Source organism: Fukomys damarensis, unplaced genomic scaffold (assembly GCF_012274545.1).
Source record: "Fukomys damarensis isolate Sample0158 unplaced genomic scaffold, DMR_v1.0_HiC HiC_scaffold_38, whole genome shotgun sequence".
NCBI classification, from domain to species: Eukaryota; Metazoa; Chordata; class Mammalia; order Rodentia; family Bathyergidae; genus Fukomys; species Fukomys damarensis.
This window is the reverse complement of record NW_022900950.1, coordinates 11257795-11271816: the sequence shown is the minus strand read 5'-3', so window position 1 is coordinate 11271816 and position 14022 is coordinate 11257795. Positions and strand designations below refer to the sequence as shown.

Here is a 14022-nt window from a genome sequence, read left to right as displayed (position 1 = left end):
GCAAGGTGGATTCTACATACATTCTTGGCAAAACAAATCATCAAAACAAGCAAGCAAACAAAACACCTTGCCATGTATACCATCAGCTGACTTTCATTGGAAAATATTCCTTTGTACTTAAGGTTTACAATAGCCATTTACACTTACTGTGAATTTTTCCAATTAAATTTCTTTTTTGTTGTTGTTAGAAATAAAGGTAAGGATGTATTCATTGGAGAAGGAGTTGCTTTGTATTACAGATACTTAGTGGATTCAGTTGGGGAGGTTGAATAGTTCAAAACATAACAAAATATTCAAGTAAAGGGGGGGGGATATGGCTGATGATAAGATTATGCCCCAAATACATTTTTCTGAATTTGCCATTTTCCTAAGTGTGCCATGAAAAAATTTGACTTTGGAAAACTTTGCATGCCACAGATTGCCCGTATTTCATCTTTTAAAACAGCAAAAATGTTTTCGTTCTGTCAAATCCTTAAAAATGGTTGGCTCAAAATTTCTTCCTCCCATGTTTGAAAATGTATAATATAAACATGAGTTATTGTAATTGGATGCTTTTCTTATGGTGCTCAGTTTTAGTCTGTTGAAGCTGCTATAACAAAACACCATAGATCCAGGGCCTTATATGAAGCAGAAATTCCTCATTCCTCTGGCAATAGGGAATTTAAGCAAAGGAACAAGCAGATGTAGAATCTGGTGAGGGCAGGTGTTGGTTCATATCACTCTGTCCCCGCTAAAGAAAGAGGCAAAGAGCTTTAAGTGCCTCTTTCAGAAGGGCAATCATCCTTTTCAGGAGAGCTCCGCCTCGCAATACCCCCCCCCCGTCTTCTAACACTGATGATTAGGTTTTCAACATATAAACTTTAAGGGGACACAAACATTCAGATTATAGCACAATGTAAATTCAAATGACCACAGAACCCCTAGCCAACCACATTTTTTTTTTTTTTTTTTTTTTTTTTTTGGTACTGGGGATCGAACTCAGGTCCTTGCGCTTGTGAGGCAGGAGCTGGAAGTACTAAGCTAAAGCCCCAGCACCTGTTTTTGAAGGATGACTTGCTTTCTTCTTGTCTCCTTCCCTTTCTCTGCTCCTTCTTTTCTTTCTTTAAAATGCAAACCAAGGTTGATGCTGCTTGCTAGGAAAAGAAATGTGACACTAATAAGTATGGAGGAACTCTCATTTCATGGAATACCAACACTTCAAAGGAACTTGTCCAGGGTATTACCTTCTCATCAGGAAAGCTAAGCCACAAATATGTGGTCAATTAAGCTATGACAAAAAGCACTTCCTGTTCCAGCTGGGTACTTAAATGAAAGAGGTGCATCTAGAGTTGAGGGGAGTGAAAGAAAAAGGCCTCTGCTAGATTAAAAACTCACTTCTAACTTATAAGTTTGCAAACTTTGAGTTACAGTCAATTACACTGGATTTGAGTATGTTACTCCTCAGCATAGCATAACTACCTGCTACACTTCAAAATTTTACCTTAGCTATTTAAGTCAGCTTTGCTTATCATCTTCCTCCTCTTTCTCAGCCTTCTTATGAGCAGCTGTCAAGTCTTTTTTCTTTTGTTTTTTTTTTCCAAGAAAGTGGTTCCATATTCATTGACACTTTCCCAGCATATAATATATGTTGTTGGTTAGCTCCAGCCTGGCTTTCTTTTTTTAGTTCTTTTACAAGCTGTTGTGCATTTGATCATTGTGGCGTTGCATAGGACAGATTGCCGGTTTCAGTTTGCTCATTTACTTGGCAGATTGATCAATTCAGAGCTTTAGTGGAAGATGAAACCAATGCAACACATTGATGTGTTTTGTCATTTAAGCAGCTCTTCCAGAGATTTTCATCTTTACCACTCACCTTCATCTTCCCTACCTTTTCAGCTCAATCCCACTGTCCTTTCCTCAACACATGCAGAGGTGTACAATCTACCTTCAGCATTTTGAACTATGCCTGCATTTCTGAAATTTCTCCTCCTCCTGTTTGCCTGTTAGCCAAAGTCTATATTCTTTATCTATTGCCTTACATTTTACTGTCAGGTAAAAAGAGCTGAAGATTAGGACTCGACCAGAACCATAAGAAACCTTTATTATAGGGATGATCTGTCGGGCTGTCTCCAAACAAAGGCGAGAAAGCAACATGGCAGAATGGGGAGCTTCTTTTATAGGATTGGGCTGGGGCTTAGAGGACCTGGGGAGGGTGGTGATGAGTGTTGTAGTGGCTAGGGATTGGGGCAGCTGCGACATCACTAGGAGGGGCTTGTGTCATCACTAGTTAGGGCCATCTTAAGGCAAGGGAAATGTAAAATGTAAATTAGGATTTGGTGCATATGTGTGTGTTTTATGGTTTAGATCTACCCCCCCCCATGTTTAAAAGGTGATTGGATAATAGGGTGAAATATCTGACTTGCTGTCAGGAGATGGGCTCAGGTCGGAAGAGGGGGGTCACTGCGGATGTGACCCAGAAGGGTGTATCTCCCTTCCCAGCTCCTCCCTTGGCTAAAATGTGTTCAGGGTTCCTAGTTCTGCAAAGGTTGAAGAATGAAGTCCGGAACCCAAAAGGAGGTTAGCAAAGTTTTATTGGAAGTAAGGAGAAGGAGGATAGCCCCTGGATTTCCAGGAGGAGCCCCCAAAGGGGTGGCTGTGATATGGGGGAAGAGATGTAACTCCCAAATCTGCTGGATATTCGAAATGTGAGTTTGTGTTCTCCAAAACCGATAAATGAATTCTAGGAACAATAGAGGTTAAGAGTAGGAAAAAATTATTGAGGGAAAGAAAGCGTCTGTCTAGGAGAGAGAAGGGGGACTAGAAAGTGGGTTGCCCACTCACCCCACTTTACAAAGATGTTTTATACAGCAAAGCCATGTGGTGAGATGGGTACAAAGTGGAACAAAACTATAAGATCCAATGGAAAACTGCAAGGTGTGCATGAGGTAGGACAAAACCATGACCAACCAATAAGATTACAAGTACAGTCACCCAGGCAATATTGATTAAATGGGGATCAAATGGGGGAGCAAGTCACATAGTGTACAAGGATTTTTAGTAAGGGTGGGGGTCAGGGATATTTTCTGGAAAGGCTGGGCTAAGACCTTGGCCCCCCACTTAGGTGATTGATATCTGTTTAGAATATCAATTATTGCTATTTATCCCCAGGGGAAGCACAAGGGTATAGTAGTTTCTCTCCTTTAACCATTCCAGGCCACAGTGAATGTATCTTGATTGTCCTCCGTGCTGGCTCCTTGCTGTGTTGGCTCCCTGAGGTTGGCCCTGTCTAACTGCCTAGATATCTAATTAGCATACTTATCTGCAATAGCTGCATGGTCTTGAAATTTAGAATAACTTATAGGCAAGTAGGGTACAGGATTTGCTTAATTATTTAGTGGTCACAGGTGGCTTGGTGGATTTAAAATGACCAATTGGGACTCAGGCTCTCTAACCCAGTTCTTTTAGTTCTTTTACACAATGTTTAAACTGGAATCTCAAAAGAAGCTGATTAATTTGCATTATAATTTCCTTGAAATTCAGGATCTCAGTAGGGAGTGGGCTGCATTCCATGCTGCCTCAGGAAATGCATTCTTTGTCTAAAGTCCTAGTTCACTGTCTGTTGTTAATTTTTCACAGTATAGTTGGGCATTCCATTCTGTCTCCGGTCCTTCCACTAGGTAGCTACCTCACTCTGAGCTAACTAAATTATCTGTTTTCTTCACCTTGATACTGTCCACTTGCGGACTGCCGCCGAGAGGGGAGATGAGGAACACATGCGCTGAGGAAGTCGGCGGGATCTGCGAATGGAAGATCCAGAGAACATGCGCAGAACAGCTTCCAAAGCCCTGCACGTGGGCTAATGAGAACTCCGGCAGGTTTTCATTTGGATGGCCTACACCTGAAGTCAGCATGAGACCTGGGATCCCAGCACCTCCTCTCAGGACCCGTATGTAGAAGTTCTCACAGGTTTCCTCGAGAGATTTGGACAGCACAGAAGGTGAGGCAAGCCATGAAAAGCTTGTTGTCTTAACTTGCCAAACCGATGGCATGTGCTTTGATTTTTGCTTTTACTCTCTTTTGTTCTTTACTAGGTCCAAACTGGCTCTGCAGAGCCATTTTCTCTCCCACTCTTCATTTATGCTTTCACTGATAAACTTTGTCAATTTTTTTTTTTTTTTTTTTTTTTGCTTGTTGTATCCAGTTCTTTCTTTGAGAGAAGAATTTGGAGTCTAACTCCAGAGGAAGAGGTGAGCAGCTCAGAACCCAGTAATGTTTAGTTGGCAAACCACTTACAGAAGCAGGGTACCTGATGATACCATGATGCTGCGGCTTTCCACCACCAGACCCTTCCACTGTGCTGTTGTGCCTTGGAGCCAGACAATGGACTGAAACCTCTACAAACTGTAAGCCAAAATAAATCTTCCTTCCTTTAAATTATAGGTGTTGATTATTATGTCTCAGCAACCAGGAAAGTGACTGTGTACTGACTATGTTGCTTGTGTGTGCGTGTTTGTTACTGGATTGAACCTAGGAAATTTTCACTGAACTACACCCAAAGCTCCATTTCTTATTTAATTTTTAAATTTTGAGACGAGACTCACTCAATCACTAAATTGCTAGACTAAGCTCAAATTTGTAATCTTCCTGCCTCAGACTCCCAGAGTACTGAGATTATAAGCCTATGTTACTCGAGCTTTTTATTATTATTTTAGAAACTGATGGCTACACAAACACTCATACACACAAACTGAATAAAAGCTATTTATTGGAGAGAATTTGATTATAATAGCTTCAATAAAGCACTTATTGTAAGGCACTAGTCAGGACTTTTAAACAATTTATTATAGTGTATTTTTCCTTTCAACATTATTCCTTGTAGATTTTATTCTGCATGCTTTTGCTTTATTTCACAATTACACTTTCAGAATTGTAATAAAGAAGAAAAAGAAGTATCACTCTGAAAACTAGGAGAGAGTTCCTCTGAGATAAACAAATGTGTTTCTTGAGGCAAATACCATGATAGACCATTGGGTTCCTGGAAAGATGTCTCTCGGTGTAGGAAGGGTCTGGGCCAAGAATAAGAGAAAGGCAAACAAACTGCTCTGAATGGTAAATAAGGTTTTGAGTTTCTCTAGGATATCTGAGAAGAGAGAGAAGATGAAAGTAACAGAAAGAAGATGGACCTAAAATTTAGGCAGGGGTTGGTACTCTTTGAAAGGAGAATGGCAGGAAAAGGTCTTCATTATCAGAATGGATGACTTCAACAATGGCTGCTTATGGTTGCATATGGTGCCCCCCCCAAAGTTCATGTTCTGGGACCTCAGTCCCCAGAAAGGCAGGGCTTATGCTGTGGAAGTTTTAAGGGGGGCCCAATGGAGATGACTGGGACATGATGGGTGCCACCTTCAGGACATCTTCATACTGACCTGGCAGGAATGACTTAGCTCCGAGACAGCAGGATTATGAGTGAGTCTCCCTCATTCCACTCTCTCGCTTCTTGCTTGTGCACATGCCCCCCCCTTCCACGTGCATGGCTCCCTCTGCTTCTCCACCATGTTAGGATGCAGCCCATAGGCCTCTGGGAGTTGGTACAATATTGGTTGGACCCACTAGTCATCAGAGTCATGAGCCAAATACATCTCTTTATTTTATGTTGCCTATCCCAGCTACCCAGCAAGAATTAAAGCAAGAGATACGTCTAATTTTCACCTTTAAGGTGGTCTAGTGTTCTGGTACCTAGATACCCTCTCTGCAGCTCCTACTGGTCTAAAATGGCACCCTTGTGTCTCAGATACACACACACACACACACACACACACACACACACACACACACACTTGAGCGGTTTCTGTTTGAGTGAGTATGAAAAAGCTGGAGGCTGTGTCCCATTGAGTGTCCAGGGGTGAGGCAAGTCAAAGTATGAGCAATGAAGAAAAGAAGGGTAATGATATAAAATTCAGCGCTAGTAAAAGTGCAGTGCCTATGGTATATGCAGGAATGCAAGTGCTTACATGACATGTGTAATTTTCAGATTTACTTAAAATGACCTCAGTACTTAAAATGATACCCAGAGACCAGTATACACAATATAATATAATCCACATTTAGAAGAGAACTCTGAGGATATTCCCTGATAGCAGCTTTGAATTCTGTATTTATGTGCATTGATTCCAAGAGAGGTGAGAAAGAAGGGAGTGAAGGGGAAAAAAGAAAAATCGAGAGGGAAAGATGTGTCACCATTTCCTGTATGGAGAGGATGCACCTTCTGCTGGTGCACTTTTTTCCTGTCCTTATGCTCTCTTTTTTCTTTCTCTTCTTTTCCTCTTTCATTCCTTCCTTCTTTCCTGCCTCCTGCTCTCATTTTATTTCTAGAATGAAGTCGCAGATTAGGGTAGAAGGGTTATGTGAGGACCCTGGGAAGAGGCAGCTTCCACTTAGCAGTGCTGCCTTCTCTTTGGTTTTATCTACGCTCTGCGTGTGTTCTCGTGTGAGTCTATGTGTTCAGCAAGATTAAACTTTTTACATAAATGTGAAGGCTGAGTGGATTCCTGAGTGTGGATTGGCAAGCACATCAGACCATGGGGAAAAAGGGAAAAAGAGAGAAGGCTAAATAAGGTACTGTTTTTTTTTTAAGAGAAATACAACACTGGTAACCTGAGCAAGACAAGAGGGGTTGGTTGGAACTGGCCATATTCCTATACTCTTTTAGTACAAGCCCTTCCTTTTAGCCTGTTTCTCAGCTATTTAAATTTCTGTTGCTTTTCTTCTTATAGTGTAATATAACTAACTGTTCAAATAATTAGTTGTGAACTTCATGAAGGCAGGGACCGTGTGGTGCTTATACAATGCCAGGCACATAACAAGCACTCATTATTATTCCAAACCACGATCTGTTGCTACCTTATGTGATGCCCAGGGCATGGTGACTAGTCATTCAGTGTTTGCTGCGGGAAGGAAGTGGGCAGATGCATAGGAAAAAGAGAGACTGAAGCAGTCATCCAACTTCCCTGACTCTTTCAGAGTGAGTGCTCCATCCATGGGCAAGTTGTCAGCCAAGCAATAAAGAGGAAAAGAACTATTAGTCCGAGAACCGGGAAAGAATGAAACTTTATGTACCTTTCAAAGGATATTTAAGTTGGGCATGCTGGTGCTCAATTGTGATCCCAGCCCTCTGAAAGGCTGAAGAAGGAGGATGACAAGTTTGAATCCAGCCTGGGAAATTTACTAATTTGGCAAGACCCTGTTTCAAAATAAAAATAAAAATAAAAAAAATGAAATAGGCTTGGGATGTAGCTCAGTGAGAAGGCCCTGGGTTTAATCCTCAAGGACAAGGAAAAAAAGTATATTCAACCAAAAGAAGAATTTGCTTAGTAATTCAAATATTAACAAACAGATTAAAAATATAGTTCTAGCAAATAATTTCACATTTCTTTTGGACTTTAGAATTTACTTCTACTCCTTTGAGATACCGGCCATAGTAAGTTAGTCATTTTAATAGATGCTGTAAGGATTCTGGCCTTGAATTTTATGTTATGATTGTTGTATAATTCATGACTGGATTGAGCTAATATTTTTTTACTTGTCTTGTTTAATAGATAAAATAAACGAATTTATGTTAGAGACTGAAATTCCTCATCAGTACCCCTTTCAGAAATGCTTTTTTTTTTAACTTCCTGTAAACTCCTTTCATAAGCACTTTACTGGCACAAAGTGTAAAGTACAGGGCTCCTAACAAATTATTCTAGTGAATGTTGGCATTAGTCATATCGTACACATACAGCCAGTATTAATGAAGGGAGTATCCTTTTCAGAGATTATGAGACTTTCTGCTTCTCAAAAGACCAAGTAGTGCAAACCCAAGTTCAGACTTGTTTGGGGTTATATCATGATGACTCAATATTATGATTGAAATCAAGGCCTACAATCCTTTAATAATATGAATGTTTGAAATGAAAATACCATAATAATTATGGTGTTTCAGATGTCCATGTGACCTACACTTATCCTTGCACTCATAAATCTTATATTGCTTCTATATATTTTTTATAGTTCGCATACCTCTTAAAAATCATAGTACAAATAATTTAAGATGTCAATCACTGCATTTATCAAAGTGTTTTAAAATTGCTCGCGTATGAGTGATTTTGGTTGTTTAATATGATCTTGAAAATTTTATGTTACTAACAATGTTACCAGAGAGCATCTCCTAGGATTTCCCAATGATTGATAAAAATTTGTATCACAGGGGGCTAAGTGCTTTTCTCAAAATCTCTTTTATCTTTCATCTCAGAATTTAGGCCTCCTCGAGTGAAATAATTACAGGCAAGACTGGGCAGATGTAACAATTCCCCAAATGCCAATGATTTCCTGCTGGTGTCGACTGCCAATCCTTACTGGAAGGGGTGGTGCCTCATAGGGGGATCATAAAATTTGAGATGTCAGACTAGTTTATTGTATAATTCAATTCAAATCCATTTCACTGATGAAGTTATTCCACCTCCTTAGGAAAAAAAGTTAGAAAATAATGTGACACAGGATGCTTTAATAGTATGAATTTGGATTTGACAGATATTATTTTGATACATTTCCTTGAGCTTATATTTTGCTTTTATTATTATTTTGTTTTGTTTTGTTTTTTTGAGGCAGGGTCTCTCTTTGTAGTTTAGGCTGGCCTTGAAATCATTGTAGAGCCCAGGTTGGCCTCAAATTTAAAATGATCCTTCTGCCTCAGCCTCCCAAATGCTGGGATTGCAGGTGTGTGCCACTATGCCCAGCTCCCATTTTTATTTTAAAGGAATGAAACTAAATGTCTAACCAAAACTTTATCCTTTTAACCATTTGCTGTCTTGCTTCTTTAAAGGTAACCACTATTCAGGAATTGGTAAATCCTATGGGTGTTTTTCTTTTATTCATAAACAATATGCAAGATTGTGCACTTTTAAACTTTACATAAATGGTGTACTGCTGTGTGCTTCTTTCTGCAAGTTTCTTTCACTTAATGTTTCTGAGATGTTAATTTGTGCAAATTTAGTTTATGTACTTTACTAGAAGTAATAAGCCACAGTTTTATCTATTCTCCTACAGTGTTTCTACATTTTTGCTGTTAGAAAAAAAATTTACTACAATGAAGAATTGTTGTGTTTGTCTCCTGAGCACCTGGATGGAAATTTCTTTAAGGGAGCTGTCTAGAGAAATTGTTAACTCATAGTGGAAGTACAATTTTAGTTTTTCCAGCTCTTTCTAGGTTACTCCCTAAAATCTTTGTATAAATTTACAGTTGTGGGTCAATATGCAGATTTCCTCTTCTCCATAGCCTTACAAACATGTGGGTATTATCTATTTTAAATATTTATCAACTTGAGAGGTGAAACTTTAACTCTTCCTTCTCTTCCCTGTGTGAGATAGCTGGTTGAAATTTGCTTCCATGAAACCAGCAGATTCAATTACTTTTTACTTCCTTTAGGACCTCTGGTACAAGGCATTCCTTATAGTCCTAGATTCATGACATCACAACATAATTATTCCATGTACGGCTGTGGCTTTATTTAGTTGTTTGCCTGTAAATAATGACATGGATACCCATGAACTCTCAAATGCTTCGCATCCCATTACCTGGACTTTTAAAGCGTTTATCATTCCTTTTAGGGTTTTATTCTATTTAACATTACGTTAAGATTCACCCATGCTCTTGTATGCAGCTGTAGTGTCTTCATTTTAACACTGTGTTGTGTGAATAAAATAGAGTTGTATTGGTAGGTTTTCTAGGTGAAGCAAATTATTGAACCACCACAACTTACAGAAGGAAACAGTTTATTTTCCTGATGGGTTCAGAGGGTTGAGTCCGTGGTCCTCTAGCTCCCAAGCAGGAACATCGTGGTAGAAGGGCATGGAAGAGCAAAGCTGCTTAGTTCATGGCAAGGAAGTGGAGCAGGGGGCTAATACCTAGGGGAAGGGGCCAGGGACTTGAACAGTGCCCAAGGTCACACTTCTATGCCCCACCCAGACACACTAGAAGTGTGCTCCATCAATCTCCTCCATGGCTCCCAAAACAATCAAGCTGACTTTAAGCTTGACCTCTACCACACACTGAAAAGTTTCCAGTTGAGAGGAATTTGAGTAGTTGGTAATTTTTTGATCATTCTTGTGAATACTTAATGCACAAGAATAAGGATAGCTAATCAAATTGCTGTGAATAAAATTGGTAGGTTTAGAATATGCAAATTTCTACGGTACTGATCTTTGAAAAATTTTACGAGACCAATAAAACTATTTGGACCCCGTGTTTATTTTGTGTTAGGATTTTAACAGTTTCTTTGTTTGTTTGTTTTCTGAGACAGGGTCTCACTATGTAGTTGAGACTGACCAGGAATTCACTTTGTAGCCCAGGCTGGTCTCAGACTCACAGCAATCCTCCTGCCTCAGCCTCCCAAGTGCTAGGATTATAGGCAAGTGCCACCATGCCCGGCTCTTAACAGTTTTTTAATAGTTATAATATCGTACAAGTGTTCTGTCATCTCAATTTAGTTTTGTTCATTTGTCATTTCATCTAGGATTTCAACTAATATGAAAAAAAATTCACATTTCATCTTTTAAACCTCATATAGTTAATGTGCCTCCTTTATTAGTCACAATATTGTATCTGTATTACCCAATGTTTATTTTCATTTTGCTGTACTTCAAAGAACTAGAGTTGAAGTTTCTTAGTTTATCTACATTGTCTATTTTACTATCTTAATTATCTCCTTTTTAACTTGCTTTGGGCTTATATATTTCTAATTTTTATACATTGGACATTTACTCTTCAATTTATTTACTTATTTTTTGGGGGTACTGGGGATCGAACTTGAGACCTTGTGCTTGTGAGGCAGGTGGTGGCACCACTGAGCTAAATCCCCGGCCCCACTCTTCATTTTTAGTCATTCCTATTTTCTAATGTTCGCACTTGAGGCTATAAATCTCTCTGTGTTGTCAAAGCTACTATTCACAAATATAGATGTAATATCATTATTTTATTTGTCATTAAGGATTTAAATTTTTTTACCATTTATTTTTTAACCAATGAATTTTTAGTGGGTATCTTAATTTTCATATTTTCAGCTTTGTATTGTGTTGTGACTGGAGAACATGATCACTATAACTCTTCACTGAAGTATTTTGAGATTAGTTTTAGGTCTTGGTATCGTCCATTATACCAACTCCTGCCTGTGTTGCCTGAGAAGAATGTGTTTTTTTCTTCTAGTTCTATCTTGGATGGCGGTATATCTGTTCAGAGAGCCTGAAGAGGATTGATGAGAAGCTTTGTTCACATGTAGGTGTATTGTGATGGGAACTTTCAACAAACTGCAGGTTGTACAGTCTTGAGATGAGTGAGAAAGAGCTGACCCATGAGAGATCCAACTGGGATATACCCAGATGAGTTTCCATGAAGAATGCTTCAGGCTTGATATTTATTTATGTCAGGCTAGATATGGGAAGAGAATGGCATACTAATAGAAACCTACCAGACTTTGATAAAGTTTTTCATCTGTTGCAGTCTACAACTGTTGAACTTAACCATCATACGTGCTGAAAGATACAGCCAAGTTCTCTGATGTCCCTTAATGGCACTGGATTTCTTCTTTGTGCCATAGGGAGATTAAACTCCATTTGATCTTCACAGCAATGTCGATCTAATCAATATTCATTATTGAAAAATATCAGTGAAATTGCCATATCCATAATAAGGTCATTTTTAATAATTTCTATAAATCTGATTTTTTTTGCTTTTATCTCTTGAATTATTTGCTTTCCTTATATAATTGTGCATATATTTTTATATATTCTGGACTTTAATTTCTTATTGCAAAGTCATACTCTTAGGTATGGCTTATTTCTATTATACTGATATTCAATGTATTGAAAAATTTTAGATAGGTGTAAAAAACTTATACATACTTTCCATTATAGTTTGACTTTTTATAAAAACATTTTTGCCATTTTTCAAAATTTGGTTGGAGACAAACTATTACATGCCAAGCACTAGATCCTGGGATACAGCAACAACCACAGTAAACAAAGTTGCTGTTCTATCACTGCAATGGTAATCACAGCTCTGAGGAAGAGTGAAACAGGGTAATGCTGTTGAACGGAGAAGCAGTAAGTGTGGACTAGTGTTTTATGTCTAGTGGCCAAAAGAAGAAGTATTTCCGATTAGGTGACGTTAGAGCAGAGAACTTGTTAGATGAAGGAGCCAACCATGTGAAAGCACGTCTTTTATGTCAGTCAATTCTTTTCACTGTGCTGACAATATAGAATATTTGTATACATTCTTTTTTTTTTGGTACTGGGGATTGAACCTCAGGTCCTTGTGCTTACAAGGCAGGCCACCGAACCTCTGAGCTAAATCCCCAGCTTGTATACGTTCTTATATTTTTTAATATCAGTATTTCATATTTGGACCTTTAACATGCTTAAAGGTTTTGAGTTTGTGTGTGTGTGTGTGTGTGTGTGTTTGTGTAGTGTGAAATAAGACCTAATTTCAATGTTTCTGTATGGACAACCAGATATTCTAACATGATGCATTAAATAAACCATTCTCTCCACTGTTTTGAAATGTTGCCTGTCACTTACCATTGGTTGCATGTATAAGTGAGTCTTCTTTTCATATTATTTCATGGATGTATTTTATTCTGAACCAGTTTCACACTAGTTTAATTCCTGTGTTTTTGTAATATCTTGATTTCTGGTTGGTTAAATTCTCTTCAGCCTGCCCTCTCCACCAGTTGTTCAGGCTATTCCTAGATTTTTACCTTAAGGAATAAATTTGAACATGAGTTTGTTTAAGTTTTATAAAATGTAAAATTTTTATTTTGATGTTCTGATTTGTTTAATGAGAATAGTTTTTAGATATTAAGCTTTGTTATCCAAAAAAGCATATATATCTTACTAATTCTCCTTATATGTCATTCAGAATAGATTATAATTTTCCTTTTTTTTTTGTTTTTTGGTACCGGGTATCAAACTTGGGACCTTGCACTTGTGAGGTAGGTGATGGAACCACTGAGCTAAATCCCCGGCTTTTTTTTGAAAGTTTTAATTTATTTTTAGGTACTCTACACCTTCTTCAATTATTAATGATACATCAAAAAAGATTATACAAGGTGTGATTAAAAATACAGTTAATGTTAAAATGTAAAAACATTTATTACAGTAAAAGGCACATTGCCATTAATCCCCCCAAATACTCCTTCCTTAGAACGCAATTATGCTATTACTCTTTTCTGAAGCAATTCTTTGAGTCCTCTTTTGTGAGTATTTTTAGTTGTGCTGTTATGGCTGTCTGTATATTCTGAATCACTTCAATCTAAATCTATGTCTTAATTACTGACTTGAATCCACCTACATTTATTGATATTGTTGCTAAATTTTTTCTTTCGGTATTTAGGTTAATTTAATTTTAACTTTAGGCATTTAGGTTAACTTTCTCTTTGCTCCTTTTATTCTCCTTGATTATATTTTAGAATGTCTGAGTTTTTTAGTTTCTTTTTTCTGGTTTGAATTATACACCTCCCCCGCTCCTCTTCCTCCTCCTCCTCCTCCTTCTCTTCCTTCTCCTCCCCTCCCCCTCCTACTTCTTCTTTTTGAAGATATCAGATGCTTTATTCAAGAATAGGGCAACATCTCACCTCATAAAATAGAATAGATGTGCTGATGAGCTGAGACAGGAGGCTCACCATCAATTTGAGGCCAGCTTGGGGGACATAGTGAGTTCAAGTCCAGTCTGAACTGTAGCATGAGACAGGTATAGAGACAGACAAAGAGAAAGAGATGTGGAGAGGAAGAGGGAGGCCTGTTTGGGAACTTGTGCTCTTATCCTTCCCGACTTCTCAGAAATTGGAGAAAGAACTAATTTTCAGCCTGGTAACTGGAAGGTTACTGAGAATGACTCCATTTTGATTTTTAGCCTGGATTTATAGCAGGAGCTTAGTCTGAAACAGTGGTCTCCTGTATTCTTTTCTTGTTACTTTCTTTTCTCTCCTTCTTCCTCCCTCCCTCCCCTCCCCC

The 14022-nt window shown here is 38.4% G+C and overlaps 1 protein-coding gene across 1 annotated transcript in view; it reads left to right on the top strand.

Annotated features, from left to right (window-relative positions):
- Positions 1–3704: 3704 nt before the first annotated feature.
- Slc7a11 (solute carrier family 7 member 11) overlaps positions 3705–14022 on the top strand; it is a 94356-nt gene continuing 84038 nt past the window's right edge. Inside the window, exons 1-3 of the mRNA XM_010638766.3 lie at positions 3705–3976; positions 4181–4226; positions 11219–11287. Of these exons, the coding sequence (XP_010637068.1) occupies positions 11268–11287 (20 nt within the window). The 5' untranslated portion in view covers positions 3705–3976; positions 4181–4226; positions 11219–11267. The remainder of the gene's footprint in view (positions 3977–4180; positions 4227–11218; positions 11288–14022) is intronic.